Genomic DNA, 22,246 nt, shown 5'->3' with positions numbered 1-22,246 from the left:
TTTAACGGAGTAATTCCACTCATAATTGTTCGGTTATAACGACGTGTGTGGACGTATTGACAAACAAATCGAAATGAATAGTGATAGACGCTATCTCAGTCCCGCGCACCTCTCTTACTAGTGCATCATGGACTGATGACTGACTGGCTGACTTTATTTTATGACAATTTTTAAATTGTAGTTGATGCTCAGAGTTGATGAGTGAGTGCGGCTAGCAAAACAGCTAATCAAAAAAAAAATCTGTATTGAAGAAAAAGTATTATACTACAACGTTAAGAAGCTAGTGACACGAATGTAACGAGAGAGGAATTTGGTGTAAACAATTCAACAATATCAACATTTAAAAAAAAATAACACAAGATAGAACTTATGTTCTTCGCAAATGTTTTGAAATCTCAACGTATAAGGATGTCGCGTCGTTGTCTTTAATATGTATTAATAAATACATACATACATTATATATGTGAGTATTAAAAAACAAAAATTCATTGTTCGTTTAATACAACTTCCGGTTATTTCGACAAAATATCACTGATCCCTTAGCTGTCGTTATAACCGGATTATAATATATTATATAGGTCATTTCATCCACGAAGACGCACCCAACGATTTTGAGCGGAAAAAATTGAAATTTACCATTTGGTTATAGGTTTATACGAGAGTTGAGTGAATTTCACATATCTACGCTTAATATAAAGCTTGTATAGACTTACTCATGTTCTTTTATACCTACGTAATTATCTATTTATCCAACTTTTTAAAGTGAAACTTTAGAATCATTGTTATTTGAAACTTGATGAAACGAAAATGCCTCACAATATTTGAGAAAGAAATAGCATTTAGCCAGCATGCATACCACATTTTGCAACCTTTTATTTTTTTGTTAGTATCTGTTTGCCCTCGCATATTACAAAGCCCTATTAAAAAGCAATCGTGTGGTATACTTAATTTGTGTATTTTTATTTATGTGAATATTTTTATCTTGCTAATAAATTCACTTTTTGCAATTATGCAAAAGTAATAAACCTTTCATTTATCCTAGTACTCTATATCCATATCATCTTAATCTCTCATAGGCTGTTTCAGAAGTTTCACTTCTGCTGCGTGTGACTTGTATTGTCTCCTCTTTAATAGGGTAAAAATGTACTAATAATAAAATAAAATACACACATCGAACTACTCAAACAAATAATAAATTTAAAGTATAGCATTTGTCCAATCGTATCGTTACGCTCTACGTGATTTTCGTATTGTCGGAGATAATGCAATACCGCGAAAATGACAAAAAGTCAGTATTTACATCTCAGATTTACATTGTTACTTATATACAAAACTTATGACTGACAATTCTATACGTTTATTCTTACGCGGTATTGCACTTTCTCCTACTTTATCCATCGTGTGTGATCTATACATTTCTTATCCTATAAAACTATCCTATGGAATTATTGTGTACCTACATAATATGCTTTCTCTAAGTATTATACACATTAGTTAATTAATAATAATAATTCCAAGTCGTATACAAATGATTTTATTGATATGAATATTAGTCGATGAACTATATTTAAAAAAAAAATGCATACTACAATCACGAATCGTGCACATCACTAGTGCAAGTCAATCTTAGTAGATGGGGACACGATTTATTTTAATTGTTTTCAATGTTTCCAATTTAGTATTTAAAACAGTATTAATAATTACTAAAACTACCTGCCAACTAATTAATGTAAACAATTTTTAGGGGCGTGACGCCTGCCATTTTGAATTATGCCTTATAGTCAATAGAGTAGAATTTATTATAAACGGTGCCGCGTTGAGTGATGCTTTATTGCGAATATTAAACAATTTACGGTTTTGCATAAAATATAGTCTTCATGAATCATATCGTCGATATGGCTGATACACAAGTAGCTAATATAGTTAATGATATATTGGTAAGTTAACAAAAAACATATTATTTTAAAAATAGTTACTTATTTTTTATATTTTCTAAAGATTGCATGAACTTAACATATTTTTTATTGCAATTATTAATTTGATTTAAATAATAAATACCTACTGTGATTTGTTTTACTTGAGATAATATGGAAAAAAACATATTTTATGCAAGGTTCTATAAAGGCTATCAGCACTTGTGGTTAGAGCCATTTTCCTTTATTTTTGCTACAACTAAAATTAGTACACGTACATATAAAAAACGTATAAATACTGATTTAACCAATATCGAAGTATAATTTCATTATTATTTATTATAATCACAAACAATTGTGACAACAGAACTTTGAATTTTGCATTATAAATTATGCAAAATATGTTTATGTTTAAAGTACAGTTAATAACGAAAACTAATAATACAACTGGGGCACTCTATCTTTATATGTTACTATCTTAATTCTTACAAATATAAAGGTCAAGTCCAAAGCTAAATGTACTGATCAGCATACTGTATCTCTCTCTTCTTTGTTTAAAAAAAATCTAAATTTATGTACATAATTTCTAACTTATCAGCAGAGATCTGTTTGTGCCAAAGTAAGTTGGCATTATAAAAAATAGTCCTGACATAAGAAGTCTATATTTCTTATACATAGTGATAATTTAGGTTGTATAATGGCTATTTTCTATAAACATATTACATTACTGTTAGATCTTTTACAAAATTTCATAAATCAGCATCAAAATTGTTTCACATACTTATGGATGTGTTATAGTGAAAAACGGCGATAGCCTAGGTGGTAGTAGAACGGACTGCCGAATGTCCGCAGGTTCAAATCCCAAAGGCACACACCTCAGACTTTTCTAAAAATTATGTGTGTATTCTTTGTGAATTATCGCTTGCTTTAAAGGTGAAGGAAAATATCTCGGGGGAAACCTGCATGCCTGAGGAGTTCTGTATAGAAATTTCGAGGGTGTGTGAAGTCTACCAATACGCACTAGACCAGCATGGTGGGCTAAGGCCTAATCCCTCTCAGTCCTAGAGGAGGCCTGTGTCTAACAGTGGGACAGTATATAATACAGGGCTGATATTATTATTTTATAATGGAATTTTGTTATTTTCTATTCCTGTAAACAATATTAATCATTGCTGTCAGATCTACCACAAAATTTTGTAAGGAAAAACTTGTATGACCCACTTATGGATGTGTGATAATGAAATTCTATAATATCCCATTCCTATAAACAATATTAATGATTACCTCAGTGTTATTTTTATTGGTCTCTTCTTACCATTAACACTTAAGTAGTAGTTGGCGTAATTTACTGGAATTCCCATTAGTTAATTACCAAAATTATAGCAATAGTTATTAAGATAAATTGAACAAAAAAGCATGTATCCCTAAAGAATATTGATACAATGGTAGCGAACAATGCTGGTAGGTTAGCTAGATTAGAGCTTTTATCATCTTCATTAGTGAGGATCTGAAAGCATTCCTCCCTTTATCTTAATTAAGATTATATACAACTTTTTTATTTCTTCTTTCCTACCAGCCCAAGCTGACCTCTTTGTTTACTTTATAGTCCTCATTTATTTTATGTTCAATATAAAATGTCTTTAGTTATATAAGCAACTTTATTTAAATAATAATTAAATATTTTCATGTAACCTGACTTATCAAGTGCAACTATGTTCGCCTAGATGATAAATAAAGCATTTTTTATTTATTTTAATCAATGATGACAGGTTTCATTAGATCATTCATTATTGGTTAAATTTTAATTATAAATTAATTACAGAAATCATTAGCATTGTAATATAACAAATGTTTTATGTAACAGTTTCTTTCCAATCACATATGTGGATTTTTTTTCTAGAATATGAGCCCTATGGAAATCCTGTACTTCTCTTGAATAAACAGATCATTATTCTATTACCATCTCATCTTTATGGTCATGACATTATATTGGGGTTATTTATTATGTTGTATTATGTTACTATGGTTAAAACACATTTTACTACTGCATTCTGCTGGGTGTAGCTAGGATGATAGCTATATGTATTATAGCATGATTTTTTATTGCCAATTCATGTAGATTGTAAGTATAAAATCTAATCATTATGAGAACCTAAAGTTGGAAACCATTGTTGTCCAGTTTGGGATTGTTTAGACATATTTGAACCTGAAGTGTAAATATATGCTACGCAAATTGTTGTGCAGAATGTTCACAAAAATGAAGAAAAGGTTTTTTAGAAAATATGTTTCTGATTGTAACAATACACATTTTTTAGGAAAGCTAAAAGACTACAACTGAAAGAGGAAACTAATAGCAAGCAAGATGCAAGTGATAACAACAGTATTTTTTTATTTTCAGAGAGTGGAAGCCGTAGAGGAAGCATTTAGTTGTTTCCTAGTCCATAAACCTGACCAAGAAAATGAGAGGCTGGCGATCTATCAGAAGAAATTGTCGACCATCATGACAACACTTAGTGTAGAGTTACAGGAGTCTGCCATAAGGCAGTACTTGACTCTCACTGCAGTTTTGACAAACAGATATAAAATGAAACAATTGCTCACTCTGCTGGAGAATTTAGTGAACTCAAATATACTTCCAGCCCGGTAAATTAAGTGCACATTATAATCATCATTCCTTGATAGTAAATATGGGCTGATGCCCTTATCAATTTACTATTGAAGATAGCCTCTTCTGAAGCACGCTAGTGAACCCTATCTATGGAATACATACATAGGGTTCAGATACCAACAATCAATTATTTGCTTTATATGAGACATATTAAAGAGTCAAAAACTAATTTATATTAACATCCATTTGCAGCACAGACATATCAATGAGATGTTTTAAACTTTATATAACATACTTATATTATGCCATTGCAGGATGCTTTGTGATTGTATTCTTACCAATGATAAACTTACCTATCAGAATGCAGATTTTTGGATAGAATGTTTTAATTTAATAAGAAGAGTAATTGGAGGAGTTGATTACAAAGGTGTAAGAGAAATAATGAAGGTAAAAAAGTCTTTTTTATTAATTTTTATATAATATTTAATTAATCACACTAAGGGTACATATGCATCCAGTTCTAGATTTTTGGCATCATAACTGTTCTATCACTGTCTGCACGTCTAAGAATGTTAAATGAAACACGTTAAAACGGCCATATTAGGCTTTGATTGTAGTTGGTGGAGAAAACAATGTGTAACTCACATGTCTCAAAATATAACTACATTCACAGACATTAATGTTTACAACTGCAGACACTTAAAAAGCGATAACGGGGTGAATTATTGTCTCCAGGGTCCCATCACATTATGGATACGCCACATGGCGACGCTTCCAATTAATGTTTATTGTCACCATCACAAAAATCAGGAATCTGCAATGATAGCAGTAACATTAAAATAAAGTAATAATAATATGCCACTTTTATTCTAGGGTTGCAGAGAGAAAGCGCACACATTACCAGTAAGGTTAAACTCTAGTACAATGCCTCAGTTAAAAGCTCTATATAATGTTATAGAATATATTTTCGATCGAAATGCCTCATTGCTGCCTGCATATTTCATAGTCACAGAGATCCAAAAAGATTATCCAGACAATAACCATTGGCCGCATTGGGTAATAATATTATCTTACTTATTTAATAAAACCATTCTGTGTTACTCATATTAGGAATGGAATTGGAAGAAAATTGATATGAAGAAAGTATTAACATGATTAATTTACATTTTCAGCAACTAGCTAAACTTTTAACTAGTTTTATTGAAAGCTTCAAGCCATGTGCACAAATGGTTTCAATCATAGGACATTCAAATATGCTACCTGTGGTAGAATTTTCTGGTTATGCAGATCATCTTGTAAACCCATGGCGCTTGGATCCAACAACATTGAAATTTTCTTTAAAGGGGAACTTGCCATATGATGATGAACTCCTTAAACCTCAAATAGGGTTGTTGAGGCATGTTCTGCAACAACCCTACTCTAGGGACATGATGTGCTCCATGTTGGGCTTGCAGAAACAACATAAACAGAGGTGTATAGCCTTAGAGGATCAATTAGTTGAACTAATGATATTGCCCATGGAAAAGAGTGAACAGGAAAATGAAGATGACGAAATGTCATCAACACATTGGTGTTGGTTGCATTTGTCATCACAAGTTATATATTTAATACTCATTGGGTTTGCATCTTTTCCCAACATTGTTATGGGTCTTCACAACAAGTTAATTGGGCATGATATGAAGAAGGGACGAGATCACCTCATGTGGGTGCTTCTGCAGTTCATATCGGGAAGTATTCAAAGAAACCCATTGTCAAATTTCTTACCTATTATAAAACTGCATGAATTATTATACCCCGAAAAAGAACCTCTACCAGTGCCAGACTACACGAAAGCGCATTGTACACACCAAATGGCGGTTGTTTGCATTTGGATGCACTTGTTGAAAAAGGCTGAAACAGAACATAAGACAATTTCCATGCCACCAAATCTCAAAGTTCAGTATGAGTAAGTGTGTGATGATTATACTGCAGGCTCTTAAATTAAGTAACCAGTTTCATTTTATAACAAATTAATATTTTTTTTTCTTTCAGTTTTTTACAGCATCTTATGAGCTCCAACAGCACGCCAACGCTTATGGGGTCAGATTATCGTATAGCTTTGCTTTGTAATGCATATTCAACAAATCAAGAATATTACGCGAGACCAATGGGAATCATAATTGAGACTCTGTTTGGAAATCAAAAAGCTATGCCAAATGGAAATCCAGGCACTCCTCTACCAACTGTTCCCCTATCAATGTGCATTCTAGACAGTTTGACCCTCCACTGTAAAATGTCGTTGATTCATTCGATCGTGACTCACGTTGCTAAATTGGCTCAAAATAAGACCAATATTCCAGGCAGTAGTAGCATGATGGCACCAGCCCTAGTTGAGACTTATAGCAGGTTACTTGTATATACTGAAATAGAGTCTTTAGGCATTAAGGGATTCATTAGTAAGTCTTGCGAAAAATTGCAGTCGTTTACATTTTTTTTTGCATTAAGCTCTGTTATATTATTGTTATCTAAAATTTGAATATTACAGACCAACTACTGCCCAATGTGTTTAAGTCGCATGCGTGGGGAATACTCCACAACCTGCTGGATATGTTTTCGTATCGCATTCATCACATACAGCCACATTACAGAGTGCAACTTCTGTCTAATATACATTCGCTGGCTGCTTATCCTCAAGCTAATCAGACCCAGTTACAATTGTGGTATGTTTCTAAATTAATATTAATTATTTTATATTGGTCACGCTAACGCTTTACAACAAGCGTTATGAATATTAAACTCATAATTCCTTTGGCAATGTTTACAGTATTTTTTTGAAATTTGCATATTTTCAACTACTGCAAAAAAGCCAAGAAAAGAATTTCTATCTTATTTAATTATAATGTAATATTATGTATGAAACGAATTTCCCACAATATTATATGTTTCAGTTTCGAGAGCACTGCCCTACGTTTAATAACGAGCTTGGGGAGTTCCGGTGTCCAACTACAGATGTCGCGAGTGGTCTCAGAACCGAAATCACTTGTATCTTCGGAAAGTGAAGAACTCAACCGTGTACTGGTGCTGACGCTGGCACGCGGCCTCTATATGACTGGCGCCGGTATTTATTTATATATATCTTTATTGTAAGCCAAACAATTCTATACTTAAAGTAAGAAACATAAAGCAGAGAGGTGGGACAATGTATGTGCATAGTTCAATCACACTGACTATATCTCCGAAGGTTCTGAGCTTCATCTGGGAAGGCGTAGCTACTGCACCCGCTTCGTAACTTTCCAAAATTACGATTTAACAGATTTATAACACTGTTTCCTTTGCAAATTGATATAAGGGCAATTTCATTGAATGGTGTCAGTTAGAAAAATAGATCATTTATATAGTTTCGATATGCTTACAAATGATTTATTTTTATTGGTTAACTGTCGGGATCGATCCAAAAAACATTTAAGATCCCTTATTGCCTAGTAAACTCTGTGAATTTATGTAAAACCCTTTTACCCGACTACAGGGAAGTAAAGAAGTAATAATTTTAACACTGTATGTATGTATCCATTTTATGTTTCACTCTACTGAACAGATTTGGCAAGTAAAATGTCTATGCACTCGTATTTATCTTACGATGATTATTCGTGTCATAAACTGTAGTAATATCATCTAAAATGACGAATTACTAAGCGCTTCGTTACTGTGAACATTACTCGTAAATGTTAAATTTCGCGATATTTCACTGGCTTTGTAGCTATGGTGTCAACAGTCATCAACAAACTACAGTTCAACAATGCTGGCAAATCAAATGCAATCCTAGAATGTGATACTATCCTGTTTTAATATAATAATAATTTAGGGATTTGTTCCTAACAGGTAGTGACGGAGCCGCAGTAAAGGAATTGTTAACGACTATAATGACGAACACGCCTCACATGTGGTCCCAACACACGTTGCAGTGTTTCCCGCCGGTGCTGGTAGAGTTTTTTGAACAGGTTTGTGTGTGTTGGTATGTTGTTACGCAACTTTATTTTCATATATAATTTTATTACGTTATTCCATATTTAACCTTATAATATTAGATGTTGTGAGTAACAGGTTCGTATTTTTTGATAACATAGTGATCGTGGGTAATATATTATTTTCAGAACCCAGCCCCAAAAGAAAATAAACAACTTCTTAAGAAGTCAGTCGAGGAAGAGTATCGCAAGTGGACCTCTATGGCGAACGATAACGACATTATAACACATTTCTCCGTCCACGGCACTCCTCCACTCTTTCTATGCCTTTTATGGAAGATGATATTTGAAACAAATAGAATCAATCCTATTGCCTTCAAGTAAGTTAACGAGATAATGTTAATTTTTAGGTCGGTATTATTTGGTCATTATAAATTTTAATATGCTAATTACTATTGGACTTGACTAGTGGTGCTATGAAATTTATTTTCATTGACACAATCGAAAAGCAAAATGTGAACAATGTTCATTCTTCATAGTTCATAATATTTATTTATGTAACCCATGGCAGTGAGAGGGATTAGGCATAAGTACACCATGCTGGCCTAGTGCGTATTGGTAGACTTTACACACCCATAAAATTCCTATAGAGAATTTCACAGGTATGCAGGTTTCTTTACGATGTTTGCCTTCACCGTTAATTAAATCAGTGATAATTCAGAAATAATACATGCATCATTTTAGAAAAGACAAAGATGTGTGCAAACTTCAAAACTTACATATAAAAATCTTTACAGGATTTTGGAGCGGATAGGCGCCAGAGCTCTCTCAGCTCACTTGCGCAAGTTTTGCGACTACCTCGTATTCGAGGTGACGAACCCCGCCGGCGGCCCGCATATCAACAAGTGTGTGGACGCCATCAACGACATCATATGGAAGTACAACATAGTCACCATCGATAGACTTGTCCTGTGTTTGGTAATACTTACATACATATACAGACAGCCACGCCTTTTTCCTTTCCAAGTATAAGCAGGAGTGTAATCACACCCACATTTTGTCAGTTGATTTTGATTGTTTTTAAAAGGGGCGAGCCTATTGCTATTTATCGGCTATAATAACAGACTTCGTGTTATTACTGAACAGAAAAATATCAATTTAAAACTCAGTCCGGCATGCATATCCCTATTGTACTTGTGTATTATTTAAATTTTTCCATTCAAGGTATTACGTCCTAATCCAGACGGAAATGAAAGCCAAGTGTGCCTTTACATTATACAGTTACTATTACTAAAAGGATCCGAATTGAGGAACAGAGCACAAGATTTTGTAAAAGAGAACTCTCCCGAACATTGGAAACAAAATAACTGGTAAGTGTCCAGTCGCAATGTATATTAATTTATTCATACGCTTGGTACTTTCGCGTGTAATTCCTTAATGCGATACGCTCTCTTATGTATTGTATTTGTTTTAAAACACATTAAAGTATTCAGTTCAAATTATAGACTTTATACGGTATATATTATTAGCATCCATTTGCCGAAGTTCGCCCCTAATAATGTATATTTTTATCAAAATCTTTTTCCAGGTATGATAAGCATTTAGCTTTTCACAGAAAGTACCCAGAGAAGTTTGCCCCGGAAGAGGCGAGCAGTGCATATGGCGGGCCAATTCCCGTCTACTTGAGCAATGTTTGTCTCAGATTCATTCCAGTTCTGGACATAGTGGTGCACAGACATTTGGAGATACCGCAAGTGAGCAAGAACTTGGAACAACTGCTCGAGCATCTCGGATATTTATATAAATTTCACGGTGAGTTTTTGTATTGCATTTTGTGGTGTCGGTTAGAATAGTCACGAAGTTAATACCGCGTAAGTGATTTACAGTTTTTAAAGTTAATATTTGCAGTTTGTTTCTTCGACCACATTGGAGCGGCAGATACTTAACAAATTCAAATGATAAGAATTTATAAATATACTATGGTATTTCACTTATAGGCCTATGGCATTAAGATTCATTTTTGTTTGATAATTTTTTATAAATATATTTACATCACATAAATTGTAACAAAATAAAAAAAAATAAAAAGTTCAAAGACTGCAATCGGTTAGAAGCGGTACAGGCGATGAAACAAAATAGAATCGCAATTACTATTTGTTGTTTCCTAGATTTTAGTTACTATAAAATTTATGATAAAGATTATAAAAAAATATTATTAATCAATTACAACGTGAACCCACTAAAACGCAAAACTCCCTATAAGTTAAAATTTCATTTAAATTTAGTTGGTTCACCTCAAAGCCCGTATATTGATGCTCTATTTACAGCGCAAGTCAGTATAAATGTGTTATAAATTCCCATACTACAAACACGAAAAAAATGTTTACTATTTCCCTTTAATTATTTACTTACGTGATATTATTAATAACTAACTTAGCGACGAAATGTTGTTCCGCGTACTCCAAGCACATACCATAAAATTTTCTCTTACTTTGGTATATATAATGGATATTTCAGATCGCCCTATAACGTTTCTTTACAATACATTGCATTATTACGAAAGGAAGCTTCGTGATAAGCCATTGTTGAAACGGAAACTCGTGAACGCAGTACTAGGTTCTCTGAAAGATGTTCGTCCGGCTGGCTGGGCTACCACTGACGCGTTCCAGGCGTATTTAGCAAAGTCCGACGTCGATGCAACAGCGTGGGTGCCAGACCTCAACTACTACTTAAGTCTGGTTAACAGAATGGTTGACAGTATCCTTTTCCAATGCACGTTACAGTATTATCATGTTAATAGGAATCACCATAGACGTATCTAGAGGAGGGAGGGGTGGAGTGGGAAGGATAATGTCGTTGGTGCCCACACGCTGGATGATTGTCACTGCCCACTACCACCTACTGTTCATTTTTAAAACCATTGAAATGATCAAATCCGCAAGTACACCGAAGTCTTTTTTGTTTAGGAAACTGACCTCCCCCCTCTCCCCCTGTAAAATTTCTTTAGCTACGCCCATGGAAATGCATATATCATAGCGTATTTGGTGCAGTTACTAATTGATTGCAATTGATAAGCTAATATATAGATATTATTATTTATGGTGGTGTTTAAATCACTTCCATCACTATAACGACAATAGTGTCGTTATAGTGATGGAAGTGATTTAAACACCACCATTTTTAAGATAGGGTAATTATTGTATTGTAGTAGTTTTTGTCATAAAATATGTGTTTAGGTATCTAGTTTCCGTGGATAATAATTGTCCTCTCTTACATCATTAATTATTGTAGAGATAAATAAGATTACAGTTAATCAATTTAGTCCAAACATTCAAATGCCCGAAATAGTAAAATAGTCTCCCCAGAAACTGGATTGTAGTGATATAAAATCATAATTGATGTGTAAGGGTCCGCTTCCCTTTAATCCTCTGAAAATTATGTCAAAATTTAAAAACTACTCGACGGATTTTAACGAAACTTGGTACAATTATTTTTCATACTCCTGAGCTGGATATAGTATACTTTTCATCACGCTACAATTAATAGGAGCAGAGCAGTGAAGGGAAATGTTGGGAAACCGGGAGAAGTTACTCCATTTTTTGAGCTTCCGTCGCGTGTGCAACCTTAATGGTTAAAGCTACACAGAAATCATGTATGACGGAAATGTTCCCCTTAAAATTATATAAAAATATCCCACGACAGCATATGTCTATCTTTTATGGTTGACTCACAATAACACGTTTAACTCCCGATAGCTTAGCAGTTCGAAGCTTTCTCATTATATTTGTTTACTCTTACGTTTATAACACTCTCAGACATCCCTAATTAAAAAGTTAACATTATTAAATATTCCATAAAAAAGAATCATAGAAATCGGTATAGAAACACCAAAGTTATACATGAAATAGGCTAATAATAAGCCATCACGCGTGAATACTGAATCATGCTATATGCTTCCTTCGATTTCACCAGGATCCCATCATCAGACCCTGACCGGACAATCGGACCACCTGCATACCACCATACATTAAAAAAACATCCCGACAAATTGAGCACCTCCTCCATTTTTGAAGTCCGAAATCCACGCGGGCGAAACTGCGGGCGGAAGCTAGTATAAGAATAAAGTATGCTTAAATGTTACGATGAGCATTACAAGTAGATCGGTTATTTTGTTACATTAAGTATTTTTATTTGTATTTTAAATATATTTCTTTAATATTGCCGCAGCGATGACAGGAACATCCCATTTTCCAAATACAGATTGGCGATTCAATGAATACCCTAATCCCTCAGCGCATTCCCTTTATGTCACTTGTGTGGAGCTCATGTCACTTCCAATTGCACCAAACTTCGTGGGTAATAGCATGTTAGACGTTGTCACAAAGGGGTTTGTGGTTATTCCTGCAACAAAAATACAGCTTTGGATTAACGCGATCGGTCTCGTGATGGCCGCGCTGCCCGATCCGTACTGGACGGTGCTGCACGACCGGCTGCTTGACCTGATCACCGGCAGCGACCTGACGGACTGGCCCTACCCGCACACGCCATTCCAGCTCTTCAGCCTGACTACCACTAATGACGCCATGCTGGAGAACAAATATAGCTTGACGCTTGCTCTCGCACATGCTATATGGTACCATGCTGTCGTCGGACAAATTATGCAAATACCTCAGTGAGTTTTATAAGTTTTATTGTTTTTTTATAACATAATTACAAGTTTAATGTTATTTAACTTTAGTTTACATCTATACTAATATTATAAATGTCAAAGTTACACTGTCTGATGAGCTGTTGCAAGTAAATTACTGTATTAAATTATTTAACTTAAATTTGGTATGATGTCAGCTTCATTCCCGGAAAGATTAATTTAATATTATGAATGTTTCGTTGTATTTTAAAACCTTTATTTTATATACTTTTTTCGGTATAAATGTTTTCCAGGTTCATAAAAGAGAAGCTCGCTGTGGAGGTTCACATGGAGATCCAGTTACTGTTTTTGTGTCACATGGTGGGACCCTTCCTGCAGAGATTTAATTCGGATTTGTCTCGGGCCGTCATGGACATCACAATCACTTTATACGAGCTGCTGGCCCACATAGACAAAAATCAGCCACATCTGCAGTTTATCGACCCCATCTGCGACTTACTGTATCCTTTTTGTGTCATGAACGTGTTTATAATTTTAAATTATTAATGCGCTTACACACTTAGTCTAATAATTTTATTTCTTTCTTCATTGTGTGTAATTAAAGTTATTGTCGGTTTTATAAAATCGTTTGATAAGACGAGTATATTAATCGCTGGATGGTATGTGTCTTCACTCTTTGTTAATTAAAAGCAATAGGGCATTGAACCGCGATCATTATACTGCGCCGTATCCACGAATTATTGCTCTGTGGTGATCATGATAATAATTTTTCATCAATTCAATTTATCTTATGTGCAGATACATAATATGCTATTGTAAGGTTGTATATGTGAGCTATAGAGTGAATATAATCCTTAATGGCAAAGCAGCTATCACATAAAATACATGTTCGTCGGGGATACAATGAAGAATGAAGTTGAGAATGTAATTCGCAAACTTCGTCCGGCGTTGCAGATGCGGCTGCGCTTCATAACCCATTTGAACGTGGAGCAAATAAACACCGCCTAGCAGAACGATTACTACAGCTACACGCCGTCCAGTTCGAGCTCCAGCTCCGAGTGATGGCTACGCTGTAGTAAGTGTTTGGATCTGTCGTTGTAGATATAAATGGTTGTTAAGCTAAGTTTCGGCTAGCAAGTTCTCGCAGCAATATTTTGCGCATGAACTTCTATATGCGTTTACACTAGCTACTAATTAATTATATACGTACGATTCGCGGCTCGCCGCAAGTTACAAACGTAATTTGCAGAAGTTTTTACCGTTTTTGTTAACACTGTACAAATCTCTCTTGCAATTAAACTTCTGCAAATTTTGTTAATAATCCTCGATTTAAATATACGACGTTCACACTTGTACGTGTCACTGATTAAGCTGTTTAACATAGATACGTACCATTCGTAAAGTTAGTGAGCGAGACTAGGGGTCGTATTAATAGATGCAATTTATTTGCACTCTAAAGTCCAATATTAGCTGAGACTCTGCCAAATGAAGGTCAGCCTCTCAAGATAGCCGCTATATAATAAACTCATCTCATAACAGCTCAAATTATATTTTATATCACAATATGTGACAGCTGACGTGCTCTTAAATTATAGCTTAGGCTCTGTTTACTAAATAGTTCAATACATTAAACGTCTACACGAGATCCTACTCAAAGCTGTAATTGATTTATTAATACGGCCCTATAAATTAGTCTTACAAAAGTTGCCTTTGTATAAAACTGAATGCACAAATTTCGCAGTAAATATATTACAATTCAATATTTACTGTCGCATGTCAATTCATTAGGCGTAACAAATATTGTCAGTAATAGGATTGTATGCGCATGCATGTAATTTCGTTATCGCACATAATTAAAATGCAACATGATTTAGGTCTTCGAGCACATATCTAAAGATTTATATCTATGTTTGTAACGATTTACATAAGTATACTGACAATTTCAGTTTACTATACGCTTTTGTAGTAAAAATATGTGCGATACTAGAGATAGGGAGAACCATTATATTTGCAGCAATAGTTCTGGAGCATCGAAATAAATGCAATAAAAATAGCATAAATCTAAGTTATTTTAGACATCTTTTGTAACTTAAACCCGTCGACTGAATAGTAAGATATGATGCTGACGATGCACTATAATGATAAAGTTTATTCAGCTAGATCAGCTAGTTCACGCCACGAACACGATCAGACGCATCACTGTACTCTGTGACTACTGAATTAATTAGAACAAACGTTAAAGCCTCATTATCATAAGGGACATAAACTGACTTCTATTTGTAAATGTTATATAATTATATTATTACTATTTACGGACAAATCAAGTGTTTATGTTTTATAGTTGTTTGTCACACATTATATTTACCATTTTGCTTACGTCGTGTTATTTGCCGCGAAGCTTTGGTACACTGGGACATATAGACAATGCAATCGAATAATACAAAAAACGCAAGTTATGAGTATGATCAAATAATCCAATGTAAGAAACAATTACAGAACATGTTTTGTGGCTTTTGTAGACTAAGTAGAAATAGTTTGTAAAGAGTTACTATTAACTAGTATAAGATAAAATAATGGGCAATATCACACTTTATTTACAATTGGTGTTAATAGGTCTAATATTTTTTAGCCTTTTTACATTATAGTTATAAAAATGAATATTTCATTTGCTAGCATACTTTTACGTTTTTATACAACGTAAATTTTACATTTTTACAATCGTCTCAATAAATGTATTTACAACCGAAAGCAATAGTTAAAGAGTACAAGAGTTAAATACTAAGGCAAGAGTGACTGGATTTGTTTCGAGATCATTTCAATACTTCATCCCAACGCTGCGAGTAATTGTGACATAATATATTTTTGATACTGGGTAGAATAGAAAATATTTTAGTCATAACTCTAATCATACAATTGAAATTATTGAATAAACTAAGGAAGTATGACTTTATCCAATTCAGAATACAATTTTACGCAGATAAGTTAGTTAGCGTCATTTTTTTATAACTATGACCTTACTAAAAATCTTAAATAAGATTGAAGTTAGATATCAACTTAAAACATATTACCAAATCGAAGTATTTCAACATTTTCAAATACATCGTCAGTAGTAATTTTGTTAATGTAAAGGTTCTATGCACTCCAGCCGGAATCACGTGGCATTATGGGCCCGGAAATACAAGATAATCGTTTGTTATTATCTGACCTAGGAATCAAACCTATAATCTGGCTGCCTTCATAGTTAACGTACGCTGACACTAGGCAAATAACGTAATGATTTTATACTATTTCGCAGAAAAAAAAATCTGTAGGCCTGGACGGCTAGTGGCATATTTTGAACGCGAAACATAATATTCAAAAGAATGTGTACTTTATGGCCAATGCAGACGGTGTTTTTCATACGCGCCATTGCGAGCGATTTTTAAAACCGTAGTTAGCGCGTGTTAACCGCCCGAATACGAATGCAACAGTACTCTGGTTCAAATTGTGTCGTATTTAGGCTATGGATGAAGGGCGTTGTCAATTTTTTTGAAAACGTCGTGTGTATAAGCTTATAAGTTTAGTGTTTCGTGTTCTAGACAAAAATTTAAATCGATATTAGCCATACCCACTATAGAGACGGGAAGATGTTGGTATGTTATTACCAAGAAATCACACATAGCCATCTAAACATTTTTATTTTCAATGTATAAGGTTCTACAAAATCGAACTGACCATAATATTATTATAAGGAAGGTAACAGCTTAAAGCCTTAACAACAGTACTTTCAGGAGAACAAAAGGACGTAAATATGATAATTAAAGTAGATGGAATATATTTTGCTGTCCCACCAAAATAAAAACACAGTGGCATACAATGTTAAGACATTTCGCGTAATTTTTATTTATCTGATCGAGGATGTCAGCTATGTAAATAGGCCTCAATTGAATTAGAATACCACTAGTTGTACGAACCTAAGGAATTGAATAATGTTATTGTCGACGTGTGAAAATGATAACTATTTTAATTTTGTTATTTATTATTTAAGCTACTTGCATCACATGTAGTGGTTTTTATAGTCAAATGGTAGGTATTATTTATTGTAATGTAACAGCGTGGTTATAGATAAACTGACTGATTCAATTACTCTAGAATTTATAAATCCAGTTACAAAATTTTTATAATTTATTTCAATAGAACTTGCTTATTTGCGTTATTACGAATTATTTAGGCTTTTGACAATTTTTTAAACAAATATTGCATTTCAGAATAAAAGTAATCAATGTCAATTGATTAAAATTATTTTTAATGTTCTGACTGTCAAGAGATTTTTTATCAGGACGCCTAGTGGTATCCGGTTAGAGTTAATAACAAACACTTGGCTATGGTTTCTATCAACTATAAACAAAAATCAAACTTGTAAGTGTACGTAATATATAATATAACAGTTTATGCCGCATATTTTGCGATTTCGCAAGGGAATCAAAAACTCTAGGACGCTTCCTGTTGAATTAGAATGATCAAATTTGGCAAGAAGCAGTGTCTTACAGCACAAGTAAAGGAAAATATCAGAAAACTGTAAATGTGCACTTATATACTTAGATACCTTTGCCTAAAAGCTTGTACGGAACCCGAAGCGCGAGTCCAACTGGCACGTGACCGGTTTTATTTGAATAATGGGGCATTCCACGTGAAGCGGGCACGAAAAAAAACTCGATGTCTCAGATTTTCGTAATTGATTATGTTATACCTGTATATGTCCTCGATCCAGATACAAAATATTATTAAAGTATAAAGCCTGGTTAGCGAGTTAAAGGACTTTGAAGTTTTGACTGGCCGGCTGGTATACGCCACTTCGAATCCAATTATCAAGTTTTTAAATATTACAATAAAATAAATAAAGTAATGAAATAAATACTTCATTTAATGAGCTTTTTTGTTGTATTCTTGTAAATTGTAAAATGATTTTTTTTCTTTGAAAAAAATGTGTTTGAAAGTTTCAAACTTGAATTTCACAAAGTTGGCATATTTATATATTTTTTATTTGTTTTTCTAAAAATAGCTACTATTGTATAGACAATCCCTGCGAAGTTTCATAATGGGCTGAGAAGTAGTTTAGGAGCTAGACCGATTACAGTGCCGAAGCGCGGCGGTCGCCAGAAAGAGCGAAGTAGTAAAACTTTCCATTAAACTAAATACTGTCGATCAGAGTATTTTATCATGTTTTGCATCGCTCTAACGATTCAATTACATCTGATTATAATATAAAAAATATATTTATATTACTGACGGTGCACAACAACATTTTAAAAAGATTTAATTGTATTAACTTGTTATATTTCAAACAGGATTGTGGTAAAGATGCAGAATTTCATTTTCGTGCCACTTCACATGGCAGAAGGGCAATTTGACGGCCTCGGTGATAACCTAAAACGCCTGGCGACACAAGCTAGTTTACATAACGCATCAAACAAAGCCATCACGATACCCGACCGCTTATACATATAGGCTAGAACATCAATGCCACAAACCCATATTTATTATTACTACTACTATTTATTATTACTATTCATATATATTTTAATGTTTCAAACTTGTATTTCACAAAGTTGGCATATTTATATAATAACTTTTTTCTACTAAAATAGCCAATATTGTATATAGATTATCCTTGCCAAGTTTCAAATGTTGTTGTGCACCGTCAGTAATATAAATATGTTTTTTAATATTATAATCAGATGTAATTGAATCTTTAAAGCAATGCAAAACATGATAAAATTATCTGATCTAAAGTATTTAGTTTAATTGAAAGTTTTCATTACTTCGCTCTTTCTGGCGACCGCCGCGCTTCGGCACTGTAATCGGTCTAGCTCCTAAACTTCTTCTCAGCCCATTATGAAACTTCGCAGGGATTATCTATACAATAGTAATTATTTTTAGAAAAAAAATATAAATATGCCAACTTTGTGAAATTCAAGTTTGAAACTTTCAAACACATTTTTTTCAAAGAAAAAAAATCATTTTTCAATTTACAAAATACAACAAAAAGCTCATTAAATGAAGTATTTATTTCATTGGTTTATTTATTTTATTGTAACATTTAAAAACTTGATAATTGGATTCGAAGTGGCGTATACCAGCCGGCCAGTCAAAACTTCAAAGTCCTTTAACTCGCTAACCAGGCTTTATACTTTAATAATATTTTGTATCTGGATCGAGGACATATACAGGTATAACATAATCAAATATTACGAAAATCTGAGACATCGAGTTTTTTTTCGTGCCCGCTTCACGTGGAATGCCCCTAATGTTAGTTTATTTTTTTTAAAGTTCTATTGAAATAAAATATGGGTCACAACTCGCAAGTGCAATTTACAGAATAAGTGCATGATAAGAAGGTGATGTTTTTTAATACAATATAAGGATATTCATAGATAATGTTTATATTATATAATATTATTAAGGATTGTGGAAAAACCTACCGCCCATTCATTGCCGAATAATGAATATTGTTATACAATGTATGTTCATCCATTGTATAACAGATTTTTCTAGCTATGCAATTGTTATATGGATTTCGGTATTGATTGTTTCGACTTTACGCTATTTTTATTTACTATCTGCCCTCTTTCACGCTAATGTGGATTTGGCGCAACACAATTTTTCGCGTATGTTGTTGTTAAATATTTGACTTTAGTTTTTACAACTGGCTGCCTGTCTAACATTAAACTGCTCAGGCAGATCCAATTCCGGGCTGATGATTTGCTACAGCCACACTAACCACAATGAATTCCATTGTAAAATGATCGCTTTAACTCGTTGTTATACTTATGCTTCGTCTCAACACATATTAGTGTGGCCCCAGCATTAAGCAAACACATATTAAGTGTTGCCAGAACTAGGAATCAAACTCGAGACCGCCTAGCTTACAGCCCACATACGCTAGAGAAATAATAAATATTATGATAATCATTTGTTATTGACATGATGGCTACCAATTTTCAAATATAAAATGTTTTGCATATGACATAATATATTTTAAACTTGTTAATGCTACACAATATCAAGTCGGTTCTAGTACATTATAATAAGATTTAGTTTTAAGCCATAAAAGGACGCACCTCTATGTAAGTATATAGGTATAAGTATACAATTTTAATACTAAGATATTTTGCACATGGTTTTTAGTTTTACTATATTATACAGAATATGTATATTATATTTTAACATGATTATATATAATTACTCATATTTTACTTGATTATTTCTAATACATAAAATTCTCCATATTGGTTATCACTATTAGGTGCAGAAGATAATTTATGAGAACCTCTACTCCGATTTACAGCCGTTTTTAATAATCGATCCCAATGTCAATATTTAATCCAATTCCGAGAATGAACCAATCAATATAAGTAATTTGCAATCATGTTCAAAAATCTTTGTTTTGTTTGATCCATTTTTGAGATAGATCTAAAAAAGCGATCGGGTCGTTTATTGAAAATGGTGATCACTTCGTGTCACCTTGCCTTTTAACGCAATAAAAATTGTATTTTAATACGGAAGCAAAGTTCTATACTTAAATTTATATCTAGTGACATTGTAATCATACAAATGGTAATAATGTGATTTTTGCATAATTTATAATAATTCTGATTATATGTAAAGATTTTCATCATATTTATATTAAGAATAAGAAAATAAATATTTTAATTACTACTTTCTAAATATTTTATTACCCTCACATAACCAATATGGTGTTCGTTTCGGTTACAATTTTAACTAAATTGTAATTAAGTACTGGGAAGTTCTCAAAAACGATCTCAAAGTCTTTGGAATATTTATATCTCATTTGGAGAAATAATAATGTTTCTGAAAGTCGCGTACACTTATCTAAATCAATTAGTAAATTATTTAAGAGTATCTTCAAAATGAGAAGGTTGCTTTATTCATAATATTTTTATTACTTTGTTCGGTGACAATTTTTTAATACGTGCTCCGATTTATTCTTGAATGGGCTTGCTTATTACCTACCTTGGAGTGCGAAGATGAAAATAGATATTCTTTTAAATCAAATAGGATTTTGATATTTTTTTTGTTGGGTTCAGTATGTATAGCCACAAGATGGTGCCATATCAAGAATTTTGTTGTTTAATTTTTGTTCAAAGATACGTAAGGGAACTCCACAAAACTAAATAACATTTTGATTATTATTTCGTTTTTTGTTCAATATCTCAACATCTATGTATATTTTAATTAATAAAAAAGAAAAATTTTATAACTAAAATAAATCCGATTTCAAAACCCACTACAAACCAATAAATGATGAAACTTTCTAGATGATGATAAGAATTTATGAAAAAAAAAACAGGTAAGTACATAATGTACCCACATTATTGCATTGCGTGTTTTAATGTGTATAATCTGTATGCACATTATAATACTTTGTCATACGCAAGACTAGGCAGTATGGTCGAAAAACTATAACCAGTCTTCTAGAAAAATTATATATAAAAATATATATTATATTATGGAGTCGCTGCCTAATTTAAATTGCTAGCTAAGCTAAGAAAATATGTGTCTGTTGACAGAATGGGGCCCCCTGATCTTATTACATTACGTATACATAACTAAAAGGCATAATGTACTCGTAAAGTGTTAAACTTATTTAATTAATAACGAATGAGGTCGGTTTCAATATATGTTGCAAATAGAATAAAGCGCAGGTTAAGTAGCTACTTATATTTTTGTTACAAAAGGCAAATTTGTATAACGATTTCATTAAAAAGACCTGACGTGGATTGCATGGCAGATCACGTTATGTACATGTACCTAATCCAAATTACCACAAATGCTTAATAATTAGCTGGACTTGTTTAGTCATTGTTTACTAAGACTTAGAAAAACGTACTTAATCCAAATAACTTGAAGCATGCAATATCTAAGTATATTCACAAAAACGGCCTGTTCGCTTTTTTTAAAATATTATTTTATGTATAATCATTAATCTGGAGTGTGGACCTTCGGCTGTCTATCGAACTTGGCTGACACCATAGGTTATTTCAAAAGCTTTACGTAAATAATATTTCAATTATAATTGCTATTGTAGGAGTGTTTGACTAATCATTTTAATTGACGAAATAAGTGCTTTTTAGTC

At 33.1% G+C, this 22,246-nt stretch overlaps 1 protein-coding gene across 1 annotated transcript; it reads left to right on the top strand.

Moving 5' to 3' along the window:
- Window positions 1-1,620: 1,620 nt before the first annotated feature.
- Window positions 1,621-16,182, top strand: LOC115447993 (mediator of RNA polymerase II transcription subunit 23). Its single transcript, XM_030175290.2, has 17 exons — window positions 1,621-1,937; window positions 4,312-4,556; window positions 4,836-4,968; window positions 5,395-5,577; window positions 5,694-6,466; window positions 6,553-6,956; window positions 7,046-7,220; window positions 7,449-7,618; window positions 8,380-8,498; window positions 8,652-8,842; window positions 9,260-9,440; window positions 9,687-9,832; window positions 10,051-10,274; window positions 10,980-11,219; window positions 12,690-13,134; window positions 13,404-13,610; window positions 13,980-16,182. Exons 1-17 carry the CDS (start codon window positions 1,878-1,880, stop codon window positions 14,116-14,118), a joined length of 4,035 nt encoding a protein of 1,344 aa, XP_030031150.1. The 5' UTR covers window positions 1,621-1,877; the 3' UTR covers window positions 14,119-16,182.
- The last annotated feature ends 6,064 nt before the right edge of the window (window positions 16,183-22,246 follow it).

The sequence above is a fragment of the Manduca sexta genome, chromosome 27 (assembly GCF_014839805.1).
Source record: "Manduca sexta isolate Smith_Timp_Sample1 chromosome 27, JHU_Msex_v1.0, whole genome shotgun sequence".
NCBI classification, from domain to species: Eukaryota; Metazoa; Arthropoda; class Insecta; order Lepidoptera; family Sphingidae; genus Manduca; species Manduca sexta.
The sequence above is the reverse complement of the archived record's forward strand: the minus strand, read 5'-3'. Positions and strand labels throughout refer to the sequence as shown.